General features: G+C 37.1%; 1 protein-coding gene across 1 annotated transcript; it reads right to left on the bottom strand.

The window, feature by feature from the left end:
• Nucleotides 1-3292: 3292 nt before the first annotated feature.
• LOC107830054 (cis-abienol synthase, chloroplastic-like) lies at nucleotides 3293-6876 on the bottom strand. The gene is made up of 7 exons (XM_075253440.1): nucleotides 6764-6876; nucleotides 6299-6513; nucleotides 6092-6201; nucleotides 5503-5601; nucleotides 5210-5425; nucleotides 4477-4618; nucleotides 3293-3761 (listed from the first exon to the last, which is right to left on the bottom strand). Exons 1-7 carry the CDS (start codon nucleotides 6774-6776, stop codon nucleotides 3645-3647), a joined length of 912 nt encoding a protein of 303 aa, XP_075109541.1. The 5' UTR covers nucleotides 6777-6876; the 3' UTR covers nucleotides 3293-3644.
• Between the last annotated feature and the right edge of the window lie 18067 nt (nucleotides 6877-24943).

Genomic DNA, 24943 nt, shown 5'->3' with positions numbered 1-24943 from the left:
TGTCCTACTCTTGATACAATTATATACAAGGTAAAAAATCTCATGATTAGCTAATTAATCGGCCCATCCTTGATATGTGCTAAGATTTCTGCCGTGATCTACAACCAATCGCGGATATCTCGTCCTTCTGTTATTTGGCTTGGCAAATTTCCCTTGATCTCGCCTGATCTCAATTTTGTTCGGTCATGGGGTCGAACTTAATGATATAACATCGCATCTTGGTTCGGTATAATTCGAGGTCGAACTTTAACCTATCATATTCTAGTTTCGATTAGTCATATAAGGGGTGAGCCCAATTTTGACCGTATATAATAAATAAAGCAACAGAACTAACAAGTAAAGCAGCTAAAATAATAACATGGAGGGAACATGTAAAAAAGGGGGCATGATTAGAATAGTAAGTGAAAATCATCGATTAACCTATTTCCGAAATAAACAACAATATAGTCAAATAATTCACAAATTCGGAAATCAAGTAAAACAATGAAATCATCAAAGGCACAGCATCACCCTTCGTGCTTTTACTCTCGTCTTCATCGTGTAATAAGATGAATGCAATGGCACGGCATCACCCTTCATGCTTTTACTCTCATCCTCACCATATGACAATGATATAATAAATAAAATGGCACGAAATCACCATTCGTGCTTTTACTCTCATCCTCACATGATATAATAGATTATAATAGAGCAATCAAATGCACAACATTACTCTTCGTGCTTTAGTTCTCACATTCGCTCATTCAATGATAACAATATACAAATATGGTACGGCAACATCCTTCGTGCTTTTCACTCTTTCTTACCAAGCAACAACAATAACCCAAAGTATCAAGCAAGGTGGAAAATCAATTTCAACTTCAACCGTGGTGTTATGATAAAGAAATTCCACTTTCTATATCCCAACAACTTCAATTAATCAATAACACGAAAGTGAGCAATCAAGAATAACAATCTAACCTATGCACATAAGGCATGGTAAAAGAAGAAACATAGTAAAATAAATCAATTTTTCACCTGCATGCTTTAACCCATGACGACGCATATATAGTCATCACCTTGCATATACGTCTTTCCCGCATGTAATTCACATAGCAAATAGACCAACTAGTCCTGATTTCCTCAAGTCAAAGTTAAACACCACACTTACCTCACTCTGCAACCAAATCAATCAACCAACCACGGCCTTGTCTTTCGAACAAACCTCCAAACCAGCTGAATCTAGCCAATTATCGATCAAACAATTCAAAATAATCTATAGAAACTACCCACGAATGAAAAAGATTCAATTTTGATCATTCTTTTTGAAAACGTCAACCCCGGAACCCCTTGGTCGAAATTTGAGATTCGGACCAAAACCCGATTATCCATTAATCCCCGAGCCCAATTATGTAATTTATTTCGAAAAACGACCTCAATTTGAGGTCTAAATCTCAATTTTATAAAATCGCTAAATTCTACCTAAAATCCCTAGTTTCTACCATGAAATTCAAAGATTTGATATTAAAAACTCATGAAATATAATGGAAAATTGACAAAATAAATAAATTAGAGTTACTTAACAGTGAATTGGAGAAGAAAAAGTTCATCAAAAATCACCTCTAGAATGTTTGGGATTGAGAAATGGTTAAAATGAGCTAAGTCCCATTTTTTCCTTCTGTTACCTAGCTGTAGGTATCATATTTGCGATTATTAATTCGCAAATGTGACACACTGAATGCAAACGTGATCAGTGCGTCAGACCACCAATCATCGCAATGACAAAAACCTCGCAAATAAGATATGCCCACCTACCGCAAGTGCTAAGCTTTGCATTTGCGAAGCTGCCTGCCTCCAGACCCAAGTCGTAAAAGCGACCCAAAGGTCATAAATGCGGACTCCCAGAGTCCGAAAATATGATCAAATATTCGCAAATGCAAAGTACCAACCGACCAGTCCCTTACCATAAATGCTATCATTGGACCGCAAAAGCGAGCTCGTAAATGCGAGATCTGCAGACCTAAGACACCAGCAGTTTTGCACCATCAATCTTTAAACTAACTAAATTCACCTTATGCACACCCGAAACTCACCCGAGCCCCTGATGCAAACCAAATATGCATACAAGTGTAATAATATTATACAAACTTGCTCTCTATATCAAATAATCAAATTAACATCAAATAACAAGAATTGATCGCCAAAACTCAAGAATTTTCAACTTAAACTCAATCTTCACAATTTCGCACATAATGCGCCGATGTTCGGTCACCCCAGACCCCAACCAAACGTGCGTACAAGTCCAAAAAAATCATACGAACCTACCAAAATCGTCAAAAGACCAATCTAGAGTCGTTTACCCAAACTATTGACCGTGGTCAACTCTACCCTCATTTTAAGTCAAAATCATATTTTTTCCAAATTTTCATATAAACGCTTTCTGAAAAGTAATACAGATCACGCATGCAAATTAAGAAACGTTAAATGAAGCTGTGGGAGATCTCGGAATATAGAAATAAAGACTAGTACTCAAAATAACTTATCGGTTCGTCACAATATGTAAACCATTTATACGTATGGTATAATTAAAAAAAAATCTTAGGAAAATATATGGTGATTATACAGTATAAACCTTAAAACTATATATTCTAACCAATATAAAATAATACATTTCATGAAAAAATGTAAGATAAATATAATCTATATATTATAAATCATGTATAATTAATAATATCGTACAGTCTTAGGAATAACAATGATCTACCTTGAGGATTGATCATGGATTTGCAGACTGCAGTCATTGCTTTAATAACATTGTATAATCAGGAATTACAAATGTCTTCTATAATCCAATTTCTAACTCCCCTTTCAGTGGGAATGTTCTTGCGAATTCAGTACTAAGTCGCTCAATTGGTGGCTTATTTTTGGAAAATGCTTTCCAACTAAAGTTAATCTGCACTTCTCCGTCAATGAATTCATCTCGTCATTGGTAGAAATCACAAAAACATGATTGCCGTAATCCATGAACAATTGGCTTGCGAGCTGTGGTTCAGATTTCTTCACACTGTCTGTTGATATTCCGCAGCTTTATCAGTTATTGGAGACTTATTAAGATTTGTACATCTTGATTTTGCATAATAATGACTTGAGTTGAGTAGCTTAGTTGAGGTTCGACTAATTAATGGATAGAAGCTCTTTAGGTGCCAGTTGCGACGTTCTCACATTCTCAACTTTATCACTAAAAATGGTTAACCAATGCACTTTAGTAAAAATAACTAGTGTAAGTTTTTCCGATAGTAAACTTGTACATTATTGTGCATCAATTTATAAGAAGTACAATTGGCCATACATCTGATAAATTCACAGTCAAGTTTCAAAAGGATAGTAACATATTGTAAAAGATTTAAGGCATATTATGGGGAATATTGATTAACAACAATAGCCCAGTAGAATCTCACTAGTGGGGTCTGGACGGGGAATATTGATTGAGTGGTTTGTAAATTACATCGTTGATATGTTTCTTCAATTCCTATGGGAAGCGATACTCATCGCCATGTGTATATATAGAATAAGCAGCTTTGATTGTCGTCCAAACAAGATCCTTGCATACTTGTGGCAATTGGCTTTCTTTATTTTGTAGAACCATCCCTAGAAACTCTCTTCTCTTACTTTCCATCATTTCTTTTATTTGTCTTAATTATAGCCTCATCTACAGTGATAGTTCCCTGACTTTGTGTTATTAATATTGATACCATATTTGCTGAACTTTCTGCTTGTTCTCTCTGCAGAAACACACGAAATAAAGAGGATAAATGTTATAATTGTATATACTTCTAGTCCGTTTATGTTATTGGGTTCTAAAGTAACAATTTATACATATTCAATGAATTTCTTAAGACAAATATAGAATTTGGACCAAAATTACTAGGTTCGACTGAACCCGTAACTCCTGTGCTAGCTGCGGCCGTGCTGGTGCTTATTATGTTCCCAATCTATGAACGGAAAGTTGAATTCCCCGGAAGAAGATGAGGAAGATTTGTCGAGCGGAAAATAAGCTGTAAATCTTAGTTCTCGAAAGCTATCCAAGGTCAGGAAACTATTTTCTCAACGAGCAAAAGAAAATAACTTAGTCTTAGAAGGAATTAATATTACCTTGTAACTGTGTATATCAATAAGCAATCGGGCCACAAAAGCTGTACTATTGCATAAGGCACTGATCTCAGAACTTTCTATGACATCATTGGACAGTTTTGGTCCAAGAAGATATAGTGATGTATGAACAAAACATGGAATACCAATAGTTACACATGCAACAGACAAGTATTCCTCTATGCTTGGGGTAGTTGATGTAATTTTCCAAAGGTCCAATTCCACCAGCATACACTTCAGCATATCAATCCAGTATAACAACATATATTTCTAGTCAATTGAAAAGAAGGAAATCTAAGCATGTAAAAAATGATTTAGAGAAGATATAATTGATGTACTTTTTCATACCAAGTTAATAAGGTGATCTTTGACACATCGACCTTGCTTAGTTTCTGCCTTTGCCGCAATTTCCTCTACCATTTCATGAAGTGCTGAAAAGAAAATTCTAACCCTCTCTGAACGGAATTCGACGGTTGAGTATTCATTCCATCTACAATAGAAAAAGTTGACATAATCTGTAAAATCTTTTGCAAACTATTGCACAATCGATAAGAGACAAGTATAACATTCTCCAACACTGTCTTGCACGCGTAACCTGGTTCTACGGTTTTTTTCTGTTTTGGTTATTATTTTTAAAGTATAAAGAGAATAGTCTCAACAAATTGTGACCTTGAAGAGTTAGATTAGGCTCAACATGGTAATTGATAAGTTCGGCTGGAGCAATGTTAGTGCCTTCATGGTATGAATTAACAAAGAAAGAAGTAGAAAGCAGTTGTACGGGCTGAGTTGAGAGACCGAAGCCTTGAGCGATAGAGCATGAAGAATGAAAGCGATTGTGCAAGCAGGTTCACCAATTAGCTCTGATACAGTGTGAAAGAATCTTAGTATAAATCCCAAATCGTTAAGGTATGCATAGAGTAGCCTAAGATCATCTAAAACCCTTTTGAAAGCCCTTACAAAATTGACGAGGGACAAGTGTAACACTCTCTATCATAAAGTCAAGTGCCTCTACGAAATGTGGGTTGAACAACATAGGCAGAAAGATTTTGTTGATATGTTATAAGGACAGAGAAATTAATACCTCTCTACTAATTCGATGATGTTTTGCAGTTCTTCTTTGCAAACAAAACAATCAAAGAAATCATCCACCACCGTTATGATTAAAGTGTACTTCGCATATGCTAGACGAGCATCGGCATATTCAGGTTCGAAGAGTAAGGCAGCAATTACAAAGTAAAAAATATATATGTACTGTTCTGAAAATCCTACTTGTTCCAGTTTGCAATCTTTGAACCACCTACATTCATATACATATATTTATCAACAAAAATTAAATAGAATGACAATGTCTAATCAAGCTAACAGTTTAGATACCTCTTCATATGTTGGAGTTCTTCTTTGTGTCGGGCTTGGCACAAGTTAAAATCATGTACTGTGAACTTTAGCAAGTCTATGTTGTTAATGTTGGAAGACCTAAAAGAAAGAAAGAGAGAGAGAGTACACATAATAATATGACTAACTTTTAAGGACTTCCAACTTCGATTGAGTATGTACCATTACATTTTATTTAAAGTAGCTTAGAATTATTGTCTTGCTACCCATATTATGCTTATATTCCTATGCCAGTTGGCATAGCAATGTTCACACATATGTTGCTTAAGTTGAAGGCAGTGGGCAGTGATACAACCGCAACTATATGAACCGCCGATATGTTTAAATGCAGAAGAGAATAACAAGAATAAACGAAAATGTATACTACTTTACAGTAAGAGATTACATTATACACACCGTTAATATAAAGATTTTTTTTACTCTATCAGGTTATTTAAATGATATCTACAGATAAGCCTCCTTGTGAGATTTATAATCTTGAAAACAATATAGGTTACCTACAATAACTGGTGAATGTAACTTGTCGACGGTGCATATTCTCTAAAATCTTGTAATAGTGCCAGAATTATACCTGTAAGCTGCTTTTAAGATTTTAAAATTGTCCATTTTGTATGACTCAATGTATCGTCTAGTTTCCACTCGATCAAATGTGCCATAAAACTTCCTCATAGCAAGTTCCATCTGATAAATCATTGACTAGCTAGTGATGGAATACCATAAAACTGAAAATTACAAAGAATTTTTTTTTTCAAATGGCCTAATTATATACAAGTGATACCTCCTTTTTTGACCTCTCAAGGATGTGCTTGTCTAAGATTTTTTGCTCCATAAAATTCCTTGTCCAGCTACTAATTTTGTCTAAAATGTGATCTTTCCCTTCATGAATAGCAACTTGTGAAGCTTTCTGAAGTTCAAGAATTGCAACGTGACTCATTAGTTTCCCACCTGATGTTGTAAAGCAATGTTCTTGATCGACAAATCCTTCTAGTTCTTCTGCAGAAAGATAAGTATCAATTTATTGGTGCATAAGTAAAATTTAATTTTCTGCGTTTTTAGTTACAAACGTGAGGAAACTTCATAGTTATTCATCCGTAAAAGTCGAAACGCCATGGCACAAGGAGCAACGTTTGAAAAAATTTCTTCATTCTTTTGTTGCCAGAGCCTATTCATAATTGACCATTATTATTACTAGAGGTTTTAAGAAAGATGAATTGTATAACCCAAGATGATCGATTCAAATTACCTGTATATTTCATCTAGTATACGTTTGACTTCTGTTTTAAAATATCGATCTACTCCAAGGTTTTGAAGGGCATCAATTAAGCAGAGATATGAATGTATCTTTGTTGGGTACATAGTGGGGACTAGAAGAATCACGAAAAAAATTATATTAGTAATGCTGAAATGTGTAGCTTAGACAGGTTGTACAACATAGTATGTAAAGGAGTACACTTTTAGAAGGTTCATTAGTTAGTGCTATTATTGATATTTATAATTAGTTGACTCGATAGGTCATCTAGAGTTATAGAGCTTAATTCTGTGTTTTCAAGCCTCCGTTAGCTTTTTTAAGCCTTCCTCAATTTGCGCGCGCAGTCCGGATATTTCTCCGGAATGTTTTTCATGTTAAAAATTGATAAAGCAAGAAAGTTTGCCTTTAAAATCTATTTGAGTTGACGTCGGTCAACTTTTTGAGGCAAACGGATTCGGATCGGTGTTTTGATCGTCCCGGTGGGTCCGTATCATGATTTGGGACTTGGGCGTATGCCCGGAATCAAATTCGGAGGTCCCTAGCTAGAGTTATCGCATTTTGTCGAAAATTGTAAGTTTAAAGGTTTAATGATTTTAAAGAATTGATCGATGTTTCACTTTGTTGATATTGGGTCCATATTCTGGTTCCGACATTCGATATAGGTCCATTACTGTATTTACTACTTGTCTCTCAAATTTGGTGAAAAACGGAGTTAGTTTGACGTGATTCGGACGTTCGGTTGTTAAAATAGAAGTTCTAAAGTTTTCTTTAAAATTTCATTTGATTTGGTGTCCGATTAATGGTTCTAGGTGTTATTTTGGTAATTTAATCGCACGAGCAAGTTTGTATGATATTTTTGGATTTGTGTGCATTTTTGGTTTTGGAGCCCCGAGGGCTCGAGTGAGTTTCGGATAGGCTACAAATGGTTAGAACTTAGAAAAATTTGTTGGTTTCTGGTGTCAACTGCAGATCTCGTATTTGCGAGGTCTGGCTCGCAAATGCGAGCCTCGCACTTGCGAAGAAAGCTTCGCATTTGCGAGCAGTTAGTATTCTTATCATGTTCGCATTTGCGAACCACTTTCTCGCATTTGCGAAGAAGGACTGGGCAGCCAAGGATCGCATTTGCAATCAAAAGGTCGCATTTGCGAGATGGCCACTGTTTACAATTGCGAACAAATCAACGCATGTAAGCACGTGATTTTTTCCATATGAGAGAAATACTCCCAAAAAATTCAAAATAAAACAATTTTCCTTTGTGTGCAATTTTGAGAATTTTCGTGGCATTTTTGATAATTATTTGTATTTTGTCCATGCATGTTTATTTGTTAAATTAATAAAAAAAATACAAAAATATGTCGCATTTGCATTTAGGATTTAATTCTACAATTAGGAGCAATTAAGTTTGTTTTTACAAGAACAAAAAATCATAAAAATAATGTACGTTGCATTTTTAGCATTTAATGTCCAAATTGTGTGATTTTATCGTAATTGTTATTTAATTGTATGTTAATTGTTATTGAGAATTAATTTACACTTTTATAAATTAATCAAGTTCTGTAGGATAATTTAGGATTTTTAGAATTTAGTTTTAGTTTAAGAAAAAATAAAAGAAGAAAAAAGAAGCATGGAAAATAAGAAGAAAATCGGATTGGGCCACCTTTTAATTTAACTCAACCAGGCCCAAATCAAATAAACTCCTACCGGGTCGACCCGACCCAGTCCGCCCCATAACCCAAACAAATCCCAACCCCCCTTCTTCCATTTTTCATTTTTCATTTTTTGGAAAACCTAAACCTAAAAAAAACCTAAACTAACCCCCTTCTCTTCTTCTCCTTCTCAAAATCACCCCCTACTCCTACTCCCTCCTCCGCTCACCACTGCCAAAACCACCATCGTCTTCTTCCTCGTTCCAGCAACGAACCAACTCCATCATCCCTAGCCCCGTCGTCGTCGTCACGTCCAAACCACCAGTGCTGCTGCCCTCCCCCGTCCGCCACTAACGAGCAGCAGTGCTGCTGCGTTGCTGCTCCTTCTTCTTCGTCCCCAGATCAACCATGAACGACCACACATAGTTGCCGCTGCTTCCACGACCACATGCACAGCCTCACGTCCAAACACATAGATGATGCTGCTTCATCTCCTCTCTCGTCAAACATCTGTTCAACACACGCACACACAACCCCACCCTGCTGCTTCCACGATGACACGCACACACACGGAGGAAAAACGAAGCAGTCCGGTTAAAGTCCGGCAAAGTTCTGTCAAGGTCTCGTTTGATTTTGTTTGAGTCTGTTGTTGTTCGTCATTCGGTGAGGTCCAGTCTGAGTTCGTCGAGGTTAAAAGAGAAGGTGGGTTTTTCGTTGAAGTCGAGATTCGTTAGGTCGTTGGCAGTCTTGGTTCGAGTTTGCCATTTCCGTTCGAGTTCGTCGTTGGTCATTTTCGGTTAGTTGGTTTAAGTTTCATTTCAGTCCGTATTTTGTTTGATATTCTCGGATTTGAAATCAGTATATGTTTGATTCTTTTCTTGTTTGTTGTTTATCATTTTTGATTATTTCTTTAGTTTGTTTTATGTTCTTGTTTAGTTTAATATAGAAATTGTTGGTTATAATGTTGTTAGATTTAATTTGAAGTTCAATTGATTATTGAGTTTAGAGATTTGAATCTACTTGTTTGTTATGTTCAATTTGTTACTGTTATTGAATCTGAAAGTATGTTTGTTGTTAAAAATATTGTTCAGTTAAAAATATTGAGTTAAAATTTGTTCATGAAATTTGATTAGGAATTGGTTATAGCTGTTGTATTTCGGTTAGAATTGATTAGGTGAATTGGTTATAGCTGATGGGGTTTGGAATGGTAAATTGCAGTATTTTCAGGGGTAAAATGGTAATTTCAGTAATTTCAGAGGAGTATTTTTGGAATTGAAAATCTGAATAATTATTTATTTTGAGTGCTCTGTCCACTAAGCTAATAATATTAAAATAAGGTATTAAAATAATATAGTGGGGGACAAGACATAATGGTGGGGAATTAATACATTGTTTAATATAGTGGGGGACAAAGCATGCGGTAGTGGGGAATAATGGAATTAATTAAAGAAAAGATATGGGTTAGTGGGAACTAATGTATTTGTTTAATATAGTGGGGGACAAAATATTAAGTAGTGGAAAGTTAAAGGGGGATGAGGTAGAAGATAGCGGGATTTAGTTTAAAGGCTTGAAGTTTGTAAATAAAGAGAGAGGTTTGGTTGAATATTAGAGAGGAATTTTCGGAATATTGGGGGAAGAATTCCAAAAATATTGAAAGGGGAGATGAGATTGGCTGAATATTGAGGAAATATTTTGAAGGAGATTCGAAAGAGAGAGTAGTATACACCCGATATACAATCTGCATACACTGGATATACAGAGGGGTCAGAATTTAAAGGTTAAACATTAACTGGTCTTTCAATCTAAAAAAGATTCACTTTGTTTCTGCTCGTTGATTGTTGTGGGTATTTCTGGATTTTCATTTGATTTGTTTCCTTGAGTTTGGTCGGTTATTTGCTACTACTTCACTGGTTGTTGCTGGATTTCTGCTCGGTTTTTAAATCTGTTGCTGGGTGTTGCTGTTGTCGTATGCTACTACATTTCTGCTGATCTTCCTTTTCTTTTGCTTCCAATATCAGGTACACAACTGACACGCGCCTACTGTAAACTGAAACATGAAGCATGAATATGAAATGAAGAGTTGAAGTTCTGAATTTTAATTGTATATATACACCTTATTTAGCTTTCTCTAATCAGAATTATGTAGTTGTTTAAAATATATAATGGAACATCTGACAGTATCTTAGTGGACGAACTGTCTATGTATTGCTAATAAATAAATAAATGATGTAGTAATTCTGTTCAGTTAGATCGTTATTGTTTGATGATTATCATGTCTCAAAAAGCATGTTAGCTGATTTAGACTATTCTTAAACATTCAACAATTAGCTCATTAAACGAATAGACCGTTTCGGAACTTGTAGGAATATTGTTTAACTAGATACTATTGGTTAATTTCAGCATGTAAATGGTCTAGGATTAAAATTAGATTGCCAAGTTTTTTTTTTAATTTGACAAACTGTGAGCATGCCTAGTATAATGTAACTAGGTAGTAACATGTGAATGAGATGGCCCAGGTCCAGTTTTGTGCCATACACGTTGGGCCTGGGTCCACGTTGGCCAACAGGCTGTCCATATTGTGCTTACATTCTGATTTAACAAATTGCGTTCGGTACCCGACTATAACAACTCGTAAGCATGTAAATAAATTAGGACCTTTTTTCTTTCATTTTTTAGAGACAAATTTAATAGAAAAAATGTAGGCACTTTAGGATTATCCTTTTAAAATAAATGAGATGAGCCTCACCCAATAAAACGCACAAGTTGCGGGGCCCTCAATAAATGGTTAATAATTGTATAGACTTCGGGATCGGTCGTTTAGCAAATTTCACGGCCTTACCCAAAATAATGATACGCTAGTCGCTTTAGGCGCGCCTTTAACAATTTATTTTCTTAAACTCGGGTGCACATTTATGTGACCCAAATTCAAATCTCAACAGAGTTGAAATGTGTCAATAACCACGGGTACATTGATGTGACGTGGTTCGAGATACGTTTTTCACAATGTTGTAGTTCTCTGTTAAAATAATAATAATAATAAAAGCGGTAAAGAGTTTAAAGTTTGCACATAAGTTCACAATTGTATAAAATCAGATAATCAAGCCGAATATGACAGTTGAGCGACCGTGCTAGAACCACGGAACTCGGGAATGCCTAACACCTTCTCCCGGGTTAACAGAATTCCTTAACCGGATTTCTGGTGCGCAGACTGTTAAACAGAGTCATTCTTTTCCTCGATTCGGGATTCAACCGGTGACTTGGGACACCATAAATCTCTCAAGTGGCGACTCTGAAATAAATAAATAAATCCCATTTCGATTGTCCTTTAATTGGAAAAAACTCCCTTCCGCGCCCCTTTGCGGCGGCGTGGGTGAAAAAGGAGGTGTGACAGCTCTGGCGGCTCCGTTGGGGACACTAGACCCAGAATCTCTGGTTCAGGGTTCAGAATTCGAGCTTAGATGAGTTGTTATGTTTGGCTTTATTTATTATTTGATCTTATTACATGTTTTGGCCTAAATGTGCAAAATGATGCTTTTACCGCTTTGATATTATTTGAACTGTACATATAAACTGTGCCGAAACCTTCTCTTCTCACCTCCGGGGATGTGCTTACTGGTTGAGACTCCCTATTATGTTAGTGTCATACCCTAAAATAAAAGAGGCTCGGAAAGTTTCTAAGCCGGCTGGCCTTTTGGTTCCCGGAAAGGAGCTCCTTCCTCAACTCGAGTTGTACGCTCGGGTACACTGTCTAGAACATATACCCAGGTTGAACATAGAATAACTTGACTTCATGCCGGGTCCCTAGTAGGAACGTTTATTTGCATCATGTTGCATTTGACTTAGGGGACTCAACACAGGGATTGGGTCCGTCTAGGACAAGCAACCTGAAATGAAAAAGACCATCCTGCTGCATCCTGTTTGCTTAGCACCTTTGCTTCAGATCTGCATGTCGGCCGGCTTCTGAAATCGGGAATTTTTGAAAAATTGTGGAAAAAAAATAGCAGTGTAGGGAGATAACTACTTATTTTTAGAAAAATAAAACCAATGTCCAAGTAGTGTCAAAACCCTGCCGAAATTTTGAAAAAAAATGAAAAAAATTGTTTTTTTTAGTTTGATTTATTTGAAAGACAAAAGAAAGGAGTCTTGTTTACAAGTTTAGTTTATGTTGCCCGAACTACGCCGGTTTGATTCTCACAGGATGTGAGATACGTAGGCAGCCCTCATCGGGTCCAACCTCCCCTTTTGCAAAAATAGCAACAAAAACAAAATATGTCAAAATTTTAATTTTTGTCATAAATAAGTCGGTTGATGCCGTTTTTGGTCAAATATAGCCGAATGTTCCCGAAAGAGGCGCCGGAAGGCTGACTTTGCATAACCAGCCACCTTTGGGTCATTTTTTTTAGATTTTGGCGAGTTGACCCACACAGCCTTAAAATCTTCGCTGACAAGGTGCTAAAAGGTCATCTTTGCAAAACTTGGCCTTTTTTATTTTAATTTGGAAAAAAAGAGTCAATGGTCAAGTAAATACCGCTTAGATTTTTAGTCAAAATAAGTCATTCCAGCTTCAGAGATGTATTAAACCGTTCTTGCCGAGGTAGCCTTAGAGTATCTTTCAGTTGTCGAAAGGCTATTTTTGTAAAAGAACGGACCAGTTTGTAGTGTCATAAAATAATCCTCCACGACCTCAAAATTCATGTGAAATTAGGAAGGGGTCACGTTTGCAAAAACAACCATTTGGTTAAAATTACCAAATAGGGAAAGGAATCTGGCCGTTTGTTTTTGAGTTTGTAATTCTTTTGATTAAGGTGTGGTATATTTTGATTTTCAAGTTTGTAGGTCGTCTTTTCGTCAAAATCTGTTAGTATGGTCAGTTTTTAAACCGTTGTAATCATGTTTGTTTTATTATGAAAATTGAAAATTCCAAAAAAAAAATATAAAATATTTTATTGTTGTTTATTTTTTTTGGTCCGAACTACGCAAGGTCTGATTCATGCGGGGACATGATACGTAGGCAATCAACATAAGATTCGACCACCATTAAAAAAAAGAGCACAATTACAAGAAGCCGGAATGATGCACGTAACTGAAGCAAATGCATGATCGAAAGGGTTAACGGCCTAGTTGCATTGCATCCTCAATGTGTGCTTTTCCTATCTGTTGAAAACCCTAACGCTAACCGGTTGCTCTCATTTTTGTTCCCTTTTCAATCTTTAGAATGGTGGTTGGTTGTGGTTCTGAAAGTAACGCTTCCCTGCAACACAAAGTCAAAAGACAATGGCAGAGAACAACAAAACTGAGTGGGTTGGTACCGATGCCCGAAAGCGGTTGGTTGAACAGGACTACGGGTTGGTAGAAGAGGTAAAAATGTTGAGACAACATGTGGCAGACATGTATCAGGCATGGATGACTGGGAAAGCACCACCCCCGCCACCGCCTAGCTTCTTGAACTTTGTCCTTACCCAAGCACCCAACACCATAACGGATGATCCCCCATACTCTCCATCTCAACCCACTTATGATAGCTTTCTCAGCCACCCGAGTAGCTCCATCACTCGTCAACGCTACTCCCCTCCCCAACACTACTTCTCTACACGGGACTCCCAAAAACATGCTTCACTTTCCCAGTACCCAGCTCCACAAAATGCTTATCCACCCTTACGAGCCTACCGAAAGCCCTCTGGATCAGGTTTCTGACCCAATCAAGCATTTAAGAAGGAGAGGTTGCTGAAAAAAGAAAAGGCTTTCACCCCTGTTGGAGGATCATATGTCGGTTTGTTCCAAAGGTTGAAGCAATTGGACATGTTGAAGCCGATTCAGATAAAAATGCCAAACCCTTTGTCAAAGAAGCTTGATTTTTCTCAAATGTGCGCATATTGCTCAAATGCCCCGGGGCATAACACAGAGAAGTATTGGAAGCTAAAGAAAGCAATTCAGAAGCTTATTGATGCAGGTGACATTGTCATGCAAAATCCAGATGCAACAGACACTAGCCAAAGTCCGTCGCCTAGTCGTAATGAGATGCATATGTCGAATATGACTTGTTTTGAAAAGGAATATGAGAAGTCTTCTGAGATCCTCGGAGGTCCGCGCGTTGTAGAGTTCTCAGTGTCATCAGAGGTGGCTCATAAGAACGAGCCCGTGAAGAGAACCCAAAAGCAATTTGTTAAGAACAACGAGATGGAAGCTGGTGGAGGTCCCAGTAATGTTGATGCCGAATTCAGTGGCTAAGATGCCGAGCTTGGCAATTGGAAAGACACTTCTTTCTTGGTTGGTCAGGGAGGAGTTTTGGTGGTTCATTTTGTTATCATTTCTATTGTTCGGGTTATTTGTAGGGTTGTAATCCGGATATTGTCTTGTGTCGAACCCTCTTATCCTTCCATTTTTGTCATAATGGATTATTTAGTATTGTCTAGGTTCGTTTTAGGTTTGTTCCTAGGTTGTACCCCAGTTGTTTTGTTTGTTTTGTTATTCAAACCATTTCACCGTTAGTCTAATGCAAAATCCGGTCTTTTATTATTTCCAGTCATCTTTTTGTTTAGTTCTTTTATCATTTTGTTCAGAGCCGATTCTAGTGACATGACATGCGCACACAGTTTGGGCCTAATCTTAAAAAAATAATCATAAAACCACTGAGAGGTGATCGGAACATTTAAAAGAAATAAGGACGGTTTGAAATTATTCGGAGCTCGAGTCATGTGGAACTGGAGCAAGTAAAACATAAAGAAAACCGTTAAAGGCAAGATTCGCCAAATTGACATGAGGGTCATTCATGATAATGAGAGTGAGAGTGTTGCCCAACGGTGCTTTAGAGATGACAAATGAAAAAGCAAATGTGTGAATATAATTGTCAAGTCCAGCACCATCAGAAGAGGCTACAAATCTTTATTTAATTGTGTTATTTGCACTTGGCATGTTTTGAAGACTGGAATGACGAAGGCATTTTGTTCTGCTACCTAAAAACTTTATCCTTCGTTACCCCTTTTGAGCCTTATTTATTTTCTTTCATACCCCTCGTTCGGAATCAACATCAAAGGTTAGAAACACAAACGTGGAAAAAAAAGGGAAAAGAAAGCAACAAAAACAAAAAAAACAACAAAAGAGAAAAAAAGAAAAGAAAAGAAAAAATGATAACAAAAACAAAAGAAAGTCAGAAGAAAACAAAGGAATTGGGAACTACGTTTGACCTGATTCCTCAAAGAGGATACGTAGGCGCCTCACGGCTCGGTCATAGTGTGCATAGTGTGCATAGTGTAACAAAAATAAAAATCCCCAAGCAAGAAACTGGGGCAGAAGTTGTGCTTGATGTAAAGAAATCCGGTTCCGAAGGTTGTAAATTTTGAACCCAAATCGATTTGTTTTGAGCCTTTAAAAACCTTTTTTTTAGCCTATTCAAAATCCTACATTACAGTCCAAAGAAAGACCTTCTGATCAGTCTTCAAAAAATGCCAAGTTAGACAAATGAGAGAGTCTTACCGGTGAACACTCTGATCTCTAGCAGAAAAGACTCTGATCCCAGCAGAAAAGAAATATGAGAGAGTCTAGCGGTAACACCCCAATCCCCAGCTGGAAAGTGATACAAATGAGAGAGTCTTATCGGTGAAAATCTTCACGGGCACCATAAGGCGATGAAAGCTGAGAAAAAAACCAAAATGAGAGAGGCTTGACAGTGAAAATCCTTCGGCCACTACAAGTCGAATAAAGATTGAGAATCAGATGGAAATCACCAGACGGAAGTTGTGAAAGGCGATTAACGACGGAGGATAGACCATATGTGCATGTCATGACCATTAGAGTTGGTATCCGCATTTGATAGGTTTTTATTTTATAGTTTCCTCATTAGAGAGTCATCTCTTTCCTTTGTATTTTATTCTGTTCCTTTTTTATCTTTCTCCTTTCATAGAAAAATACCCCAGTAGAGTCTGTTTGGTCAAAACAAGTGAGAAATGACTTCAAAATCTGCCATCAGCTTTCCATTATGCAAGACGAGATCTGACTAGTACATCCAATAGGTATAGTCAGCAAGGAACAAGCGCGAGGCCAATGTCAAGAAAGATATCCCCCAGCAAGAGGGAATTGACAAAAGGATGGACGAGTTTCAAGAGGGATATCCTCGCCGAAATCAAAGGTTATAGACCTCAAGGCCAAGTCCCGTGGACAAATCAAGAAAGAAGAACGCGGAGAGCAATGGGCATGATTGGGAAATTTATATGAGACTAAAAGGTCGGGGAAATGCCAGTTTCCGAGCTATGCCACAAAAGAAGAGGGATATCCCCAGCAGAAAAGGTTGTTTTCAGTGACACGAATAAACAAAGAAAGTGGTTAATCAATGAACATGCAAGATCTTCAAGTGAAATCAGCTGTCATGAAAATACATGAGGTCAGATAAGGAGATTGGGAAAATTGTTAAGAGGTTTGGGAATAAGGAATCTTCAAGAAAGTCGGAAGGTAACAACCCAAGCTTCAAGATGGACAGACAACGCATAGATGGAGAATGGTTGATGGCATCCCCAGCAGGAGTATTACAACCAACCACCACATTTTAAACTGACCAAATTTTCTTTGATTTGAAGCAGGGACAGGGAATGCTACCGATGACGGAAAGATGCGCCACAAGAAAGATTGTCAAACTGGGGCAGAAAATTTTCGTTCATTTCGAAAATTTTCGGGAAGTATAACACAAGTTTGGTGAAAAGCGGTATCCCCAGCAGTTTTTCGGAAGAAGGCAAAACGAGTTTTAAGGGAGGTAGTCTTCGAAGGAAGAAGATAACAAAACAAAACAAAAAAAAAACAAACAAAAAAAATAATAATAAAAAAAACTAAAGAAAGATTTTTTTTTAAAAAAAAGAGAAAAGAAAAAAAAAAGACAAGTTTTGCAAAAGGAAACAGTTTGCAGAGGAATGAAACATCCTACTTAAAGGAAGTAGTTTTGGAAGGAGTAAGATAACATATTTTACTCAGTAGAGTTATCCTCAGCAGTGTTATCCCCAGCAGTGTTACTCAGCGATTTGCAGTGTTATCCCCAGCAGTCCACAGAGAAGACAGTACAAGTTTTAAGGTAAGTAGTTTTGAAGAAAGATAATTCAAGTTAGAAGGAAAATGTTGTTGAGGTCAGGAGCCCCCCTGAAGAACAGAATGGCGATTTATTTTCGAATTTGTTGTCGAGGTCAGGAGCCCCCTGAAGAACAGAATGACGATTTATTTTCGAAGTTGTTGAAATCTCGCCCGCCTGAAGAAAGGAATGGCGATTTATTTTCAAATTTGTTGAGGTCAGGAGCCCCCCTGAAGAACAGAATGGCGATTTATTTTTTGTTGAGGTCAGGAGCCCCCTTGAAGAACAGAATGGCGATTTATTTTAAAGTTGTTGTCGAGGTTAGGAGCCCTCCTGAAGAACAGAATGACGATTTATTTTTAAAGTTGTTGTTGAGGTCAGGAGCCCCCCTTAAGAACAGAATGGCAATTTATTTTTAAAGTTGTTATCGAGGTTAGGAGCCCCCCTGAAGAACAGAATGGCGATTTATTTTTCGAAGTTGTTGAAATCTTGCCCGCCTGAAGAAAGGAATGGCGATTTATTTTTTGAAGTTGTTGAAATCTCGCCCGCCTGAGGAAAGGAATGGCGATTTATTTTTTGAAGTTGTTGAAATATCGCCCGCCTGAAGAAAGGAATGGCGATTTATTTTTCAAAGTTGTTGTTGAGATTAGGAGCCCCCCTAAAGAACAGAATGGCGATTTATTTTCGAAGTTGTTGTTGAGATCAGGAGCCCCCCTGAAGAACAGAATGGCGATTTGTTTTTCAAAATTGAAGAAGTTGGGAGCCCGCCCATATAACAGAGGAATACATTTCTGTCTTTAAATTTCAAAGTTTTGAAGTTGGGAGCCCGCCCATATAACAGAGGAATACATTTCAGTCTTTAAATTTCAAGTTTTGAAGTTGGGAGCCCGCCCATATAACAGAGGAATACATTTCTGTCTTTAAATTTCAAGTTTTGAAGTTGGGTGTCCGCCCATATAACAGAGGAATACATTTCAGTCTTTAAACTTCAAAGTTTTGAAGTTAGGAGCCCGCCCATATAACAGAGGAATATATTTCAGTCTTTAAATTTCAAAGTTTTGAAGTTGGGAGCTCGCCCATATAACAGAGGAATACATTTTAGTCTTTAAATTTCAAAGTTTTAAAGTTGGGAGCCCACCCATATAACAGAGGAATACATTTCAGTTGTTAAATTTCAAGTTTTGAAGTTGGGAGCCCGCCCATATAACAGAGGAATACATTTCAAGTCAGTGAAGTAGAGGAATACAGCCGAAATCCCCAGCAGGAAACAACAAGAATCCCCAGCAGAGGAAGAAAGTCCAAGACTCGATGGGAAAATAATGCGAAGCTCCCGAGAAGGAAATAAGCAGTTTGAGATCGCCAGTCAAGGGAGAATACAAGACAAATCAGAAGTAAAGAAATACCCGAGGAGTCACCGAGACATCAAAGCAACAAGAGACACAAGAGCATGGTTGAAGATCTAGATAAGATTTTGTAATTCATAGATTATAGTTTAGTCTAGCTTCTTGTTTTCTTTAAGCATGGTGTAATAAGGACGTCGGCAAGCGGTAATAACAGCATGCAACAACAGTAACATTGCAGTCCCATGGTAGTCCCAGCTACCAAAACTTCCCGAACTACATTAACCTGATTCCCTTCTAGCCAGGGATATGTAGGAAACCTTTGAAGCAAAGGTTCGGTTAAATCTTTTTCAAAAAATGCTTCACACGGAGTACTTGGATGGGCAAAAATCGCTCACTTTATATTTGCACGAAAACTCTTCATGTTTTCGGACAAAGAGGGGCAGCTGTAAGCATGTGAATTTTGCCCTATGAGAGAAATACTCCCAAAAAATTCAAAATAAAACAATTTTCCTTTGTGTGCAATTTTGAGAATTTTCGTGGCATTTTTGATAATTATTTGTATTTTGTCCATGCATGTTTATTTGTTAAATTAATAAAAAATATAAAAATATGTCGCATTTGCATTTAAGATTTAATTCTACAATTAGGAGCAATTAAGTTTGTTTTTACAAGAACAAAAAATCATAAAAATAATGTACGTTGCATTTTTAGCATTTAATGTCCAAATTGTGTGATTTTATCGTAATTGCTATTTAATTGTGTGTTAATTGTTATTGAGAATTAATTTACACTTTTATAAATTAATCAAGTTCTATAGGATAATTTAGGATTTTTAGAATTTAGTTTTAGTTTAAGAAAATATAAAAGAAGAAAAAAGAAGCATGGGAAATAAGAAGAAAATCGGATTGAGCCACCTTTTAATTTAAATCAACCAGGCCCAAACCAAATAAACTCCTACCGGGTCGACCCGACCCAGTCCGCCCCATAACCCAAACAAATCCCAACCCCCTTCTTCCATTTTTCATTTTTTATTTTTTTGGAAAACCTAAACCTAAAAAAAAAACCTAAACTACCCCCCCTCTTCTTCTCCTTCTCAAAACCACCCCTACTCCTACTCCCTCCTCCGCTCACCACTGCCAAAACCACCATCGTCTTCTTCCTCGTTCCAGCAATGAACCAACTCCATCGTCCCCAGCCCCGTCGTCGTCGTCACGTCCAAACCACCAGTGCTGCTGCCCTCCCCCATCCGCCATTAACGAGCAGAAGTGCTGCTGCGTTGCTGCTCCTTCTTCTTCGTGCCCAACTCAACCATGAACGACCACACATAGTTGTTGCTGCTTCCACGACCACACGCATAGCCTCACGTCCAAACACATAGATGATGCTGCTTCATCTCCTCTCTCGTCAAACATCTGCTCAACACACGCACACACAGCCCCACCCTGCTGCTTCCACGATGACACTCACACACACGGAGGAAAAACGAAGCAGTCCGGTTAAAGTCCAGCAAAGTTCTATCAAGGTCTCGTTTGGTTTAGTTTGATTCCGTTGTTGTTCGTCGTTCGGTGAGGTTCAGTCTGAGTTCGTCGAGGTTAAAAGAGAAATTGGGTTTTTCGTTGAAGTCGAGATCTGTTTGGTCGTTGGCAGTCTTAGTTCCAGTTTGCCATTTCTGTTCGAGTTCTTCGTTGGTCATTTCCAGTTAGTTGGTTTAAGTTTCATTTCTGTCCGTATTTTGTTTGATATTCTCAGATTTGAAATCAGTATATGTTTGATTCTTTTCTTGTTCGTTGTTTATCATTTTTGATTATTTCTTCAATTTGTTTTATGTTCTTATTTAGTTTAATATAGAAATTGTTGGTTGTAATGTTGTTAGATTTAATTTGAAGTTCAATTGATTATTGAGTTTAGAGATTTGAATCTGCTTGTTTGTTATGTTCAATTTGTTTCTGTTATTGAATCTGAAAATATGTTTGTTGTTAAAAATATTGTTCAGTCAAAAATATTGAGTTAAAATTTGTTCATGAAATTTGATTAGAAATTGGTTATAGCTGCTGTATTTCGGTTAGAATTGATTAGGTGAATTGGTTATAGCTAATGAGGTTTAGAATGGTAAATTGCAGTATTTTTAGGGGTAAAATGGTAATTTCAGTAATTTCAGAGGAGTATTTTTGGAATTGAAAATCTGAAAAATTATTTATTTTGAGTGCTCTGTCCACTAAGCTAATAATATTAAAATAAGGTATTAAAATAATATAGTGGGGGACATGACATAATGGTGGGGAATTAATACATTGTTTAATATAGAGGGGGACAAAGCATGCGGTAGTGGGGAATAATGGAATTAATTAAAGAAAAGATATGGGTTAGTGGGAACTAATGTATTTGTTTAATATAGTGGGGGACAAAATATTAAGTAGTGGAAAGTTAAAGGGGGATGAGTAGAAGATAGTGGGATTTAGTTTAAAGGCTTGAAGTTTGTAAATAAAGAGAGAGGTTTTGGTTGAATATTAGAGAGGAATTTTCGGAATATTGGGGGAAGAATTCCGAAAATATTGAAAGGGGAGGAGCTGAATATTGAGGAAACATTTTGAAGGAGATTCGAAAGAGAGAGTAGTATACACTGGATATACAATCTGCATACACTGGATATACAAAGGGGTCAGAATTTAAGGGTTAAACATTAACTGGTCTTTCAATCTAAAAAAGATTCACTTTGTTTCTGCTTGTTGATTGTTGTGGGTGTTTCTGGATTTTCATTTAATTTGTTTCCTTGAGTTTGGTCGGTTATTTGCTACTACTTCACTGGTTGTTGCTGGATTTCTGCTCGGTTTTTAAATCTGTTGCTAGGTGTTGCTGTTGTCGTATGCTACTGCATTTCTGCTGATCTTCCTTTTCTTTTGCTTCCAATATCAGGTACACAACTAACACGCACCTACTGTAAACTGAAACATGAAGCATGAATATGAAATGAAGAGTTGAAGTTCTGAATTTATCTTAGTTATATTCTGAATTTTAATTGTATATATACACCTTATTTAGCTTCCTCTAATCAGAATTATGTAGTTGTTTAAAATATATAATGGAACATCTGACAGTATCTTAGTGGACGAACTGTCTATGTATTGCTAATAAATAAATAAATGATGTAGTAATTCTGTTCAGTTAGTTCGTTATTGTTTGATGATTATCATGTCTCAAAAAGCATGTTAGCTGATTTAGACTATTCTTAAACATTCAACAATTAGCTCATTAAACTAATAGACCGTTTCGAAACTTGTAGGAATATTGTTTAGCTAGATACTATTGGTTAATTTCAGCATGTAAATGGTCTAGGATTAAAATTAGATTGCCATGTTTTTTTTTAATTTGACAAACTGTGAGCATGCCTAGTATAATGTAACTAGGTAGTAACATGTGAATGAGATGGCCCAGGTCCAGTTTTGTGCCATACACGTTGGGCCTGGGTCCACGTTGGCCAACGAGCTGTCCATATTGTGCTTACATTCTGATTTAACAAATTGCTTTCGGAACCCGACTATAACAACTCGTAAGCATGTAAATAAATTAGGACCTTTTCTCTTTCATTTTTTAGAGACAAATTTAATAGAAAAAATGTAGGCACTTTAGGATTGTCATTTTAAAATAAATGAGATGAGCCTCACCCAATAAAACGCACAAGTTGCGGGGCCCTCAATAAATGGTTAATAATTATATAGACTTCGGGATCGGTCGCTTAGCAAATTTCACGGCTTTACCCAAAATAATGATACGCTAGTCGCTTTAGGCGCGCCTTTAACAATTTACTTTCTTAAACTCGGGTGCACATTTATGTGACCCAAATCCAAATCTTAGCAGAGTTGAAATGTGTCAATAACCACGGGTACATTGATGTGACGTGGTTCGAGATACGTTTTTCACAATGTTGTAATTCTCTGTTAAAATAATAATAATAATAATAAAAGCGGCAAAGAGTTTAAAGTTTGCACATAAGTTCATAATTGTATAAAATCAGATAATCAAGCCGAATATGACAGTTGAGCGACCGTGCTAGAACCACGGAACTCGGGAATGCCTAACACCTTCTCCCGGGTTAACAGAATTCCTTATCCGGATTTCTGGTGCGCAAACTGTTAAACAGAGTCATTCTTTTCCTCGATTCGGGATTCAACCGGTGACTTGGGACACCATAAATCTCCCAAGTGGCGACTCTGAAATAAATAAATAAATCCCGTTTCGATTGTCCTTTAATTGAAAAAAACTCCCTTTCGCGCCCCTTTGCGGGGGGCGCGGGCGAAAAAGGAGGCGTGACAACGCAAATGCGATGATAGAAGAGATGAAGCTTCATCACAATTGCGAAGTGTGTCTTGCATTTGCGAGTTTCGTAGTTGCGAATCCCATGTCGCAATTGCTACATCTGCAACTTGTCAAAAGTCGAGTTAGACAGGATTTTCTCTCATTCTTCAAATTTTCAAACCTAAAAAACCCTAGAGGTAATTTTTCCAAGAACCATTCTTCCCCAATTCATTGGTAAGTGATTCTAACCTATTTTCTTTTAATCTTCCATTACATTTCATAAGATTCAACCTAAAATTTAGGATTTTCATGGTAAAAATTGGGGTATGGATAGAATTAAGAATTTTTGTAAAATTGGAATTTAGACCTCAAATTGAGGTCGGATTCAAAATAAATTACATAACTGGGCTCGGGGTGTGTGTTATCGGGTTTTGGTTCGAATTTTGGGTTTTGACCAAGCGGGCCCAGGGTCGATTTTTGACTTTTGGGAGGAAAGTTTGGAAATTCTAAATTATGCATTGTAGTTGATTCCTTTAGCAATATTTGATTTTATTGAGTCAATTGTGGTTAGATACGAGTGGTTTAGAGGCAGATTCTAGAGGAAAGGCCCTGTAGAGCTCTGAGTTGACTGCGGAGTGAGGTAAGTGTCGAGTTTAACCTTGATTTGAGGGAATTAGGAATCCTCGGACTATGTCCTATGTGAATTTTCCTGATTTCACGCTTTTCCTTAATTATTTCCTTCCATCCCTTAGTTGTTATGTGCTTTAAATGCCTTCCGTGCCTTATTTGTTACTTGTTAAGCATTGTCCTTCGTGTTAAATATGTTAGACTTTCCATGCTTCATGAGTCACTACTATTTGTCTTATTTAACTTTCTTGTACCTATTAATCGTCATTTATTGGACTTGTCTTGTCGAGTAATGTTACAATGAGATTCTCAATTTGGTATAGACCTTCCTTTCTCATTCAGCTTTATATATGTCAATCGTGGAGGTTCTTGTGATTTGAATTATTGATTTGATTGTACTCATTGAGTATTTGGTACTGATATAGTGGGATCGGGTTGCATGCCGCAACAGGTGAAATAAGGGTGAATTGATATGGTGGAATAATGGCGAACTTATATTTATACGGTGGGATCGGATTACACGTTGCAACAGGTGAAATAAGGGTGGATTGATATGGTGAAATAAGAGTGAATTATGATACTAATATTTTTATATGGTGGGATCGGGTTGCGCGCTGCAACATATATATTTATTTATGTATGATTGTTGATATTGTTATGGTGGAATAAGGGAGGATTCTATATTGTACGATGGGATCGGGTTACACGCCGCGACAACCTATGTGTTTCTATTTCCTTGAGCTGTGTTAGTTTTCGGTATTTTCATTTGAAACTCTAAAAATTTGTAATTCTGATTGTCACTGGTTTATTTCTTGAAGTTGTAGCTATAATCTTCGATTAACTGTCTTATTTTGTTTTGTATTTCCTTCTTCTGTCTTTATTAAATATTGCATACAGGTTGTTGACCTGTCTTAGCCTCGTCACTACTTCGTCGAGGTTACGCTCGGCACCTATAAAGTACATGGGGTCGGTTGTACTCATACTATACTCTGCACTTCTTGTGCAAATTTTGGAGTCGGTTCTAGCGGCGGTTATTAGCGTGCTCGGATTGGACACCTTTGTGAAGACTTGAGGTACAGCTGCTCAGCGTCCGCAGCTCCTAGAGTCTCCTCTCCTTTTATTTAGATGTGTATTTTACTTCAGCCAGCTTTATGTTTTATTCAAACCCTTATTTGTACTAATCAAGTAGCTCGTGCACCTGTGACACCGGTCCAGG

This window comes from Nicotiana tabacum, chromosome 5 (assembly GCF_000715075.1).
Source record: "Nicotiana tabacum cultivar K326 chromosome 5, ASM71507v2, whole genome shotgun sequence".
Classification (NCBI taxonomy): domain Eukaryota; kingdom Viridiplantae; phylum Streptophyta; class Magnoliopsida; order Solanales; family Solanaceae; genus Nicotiana; species Nicotiana tabacum.
Note: the sequence above shows the minus strand (reverse complement) of the source record. Positions and strands in the feature narration are given on the sequence as shown.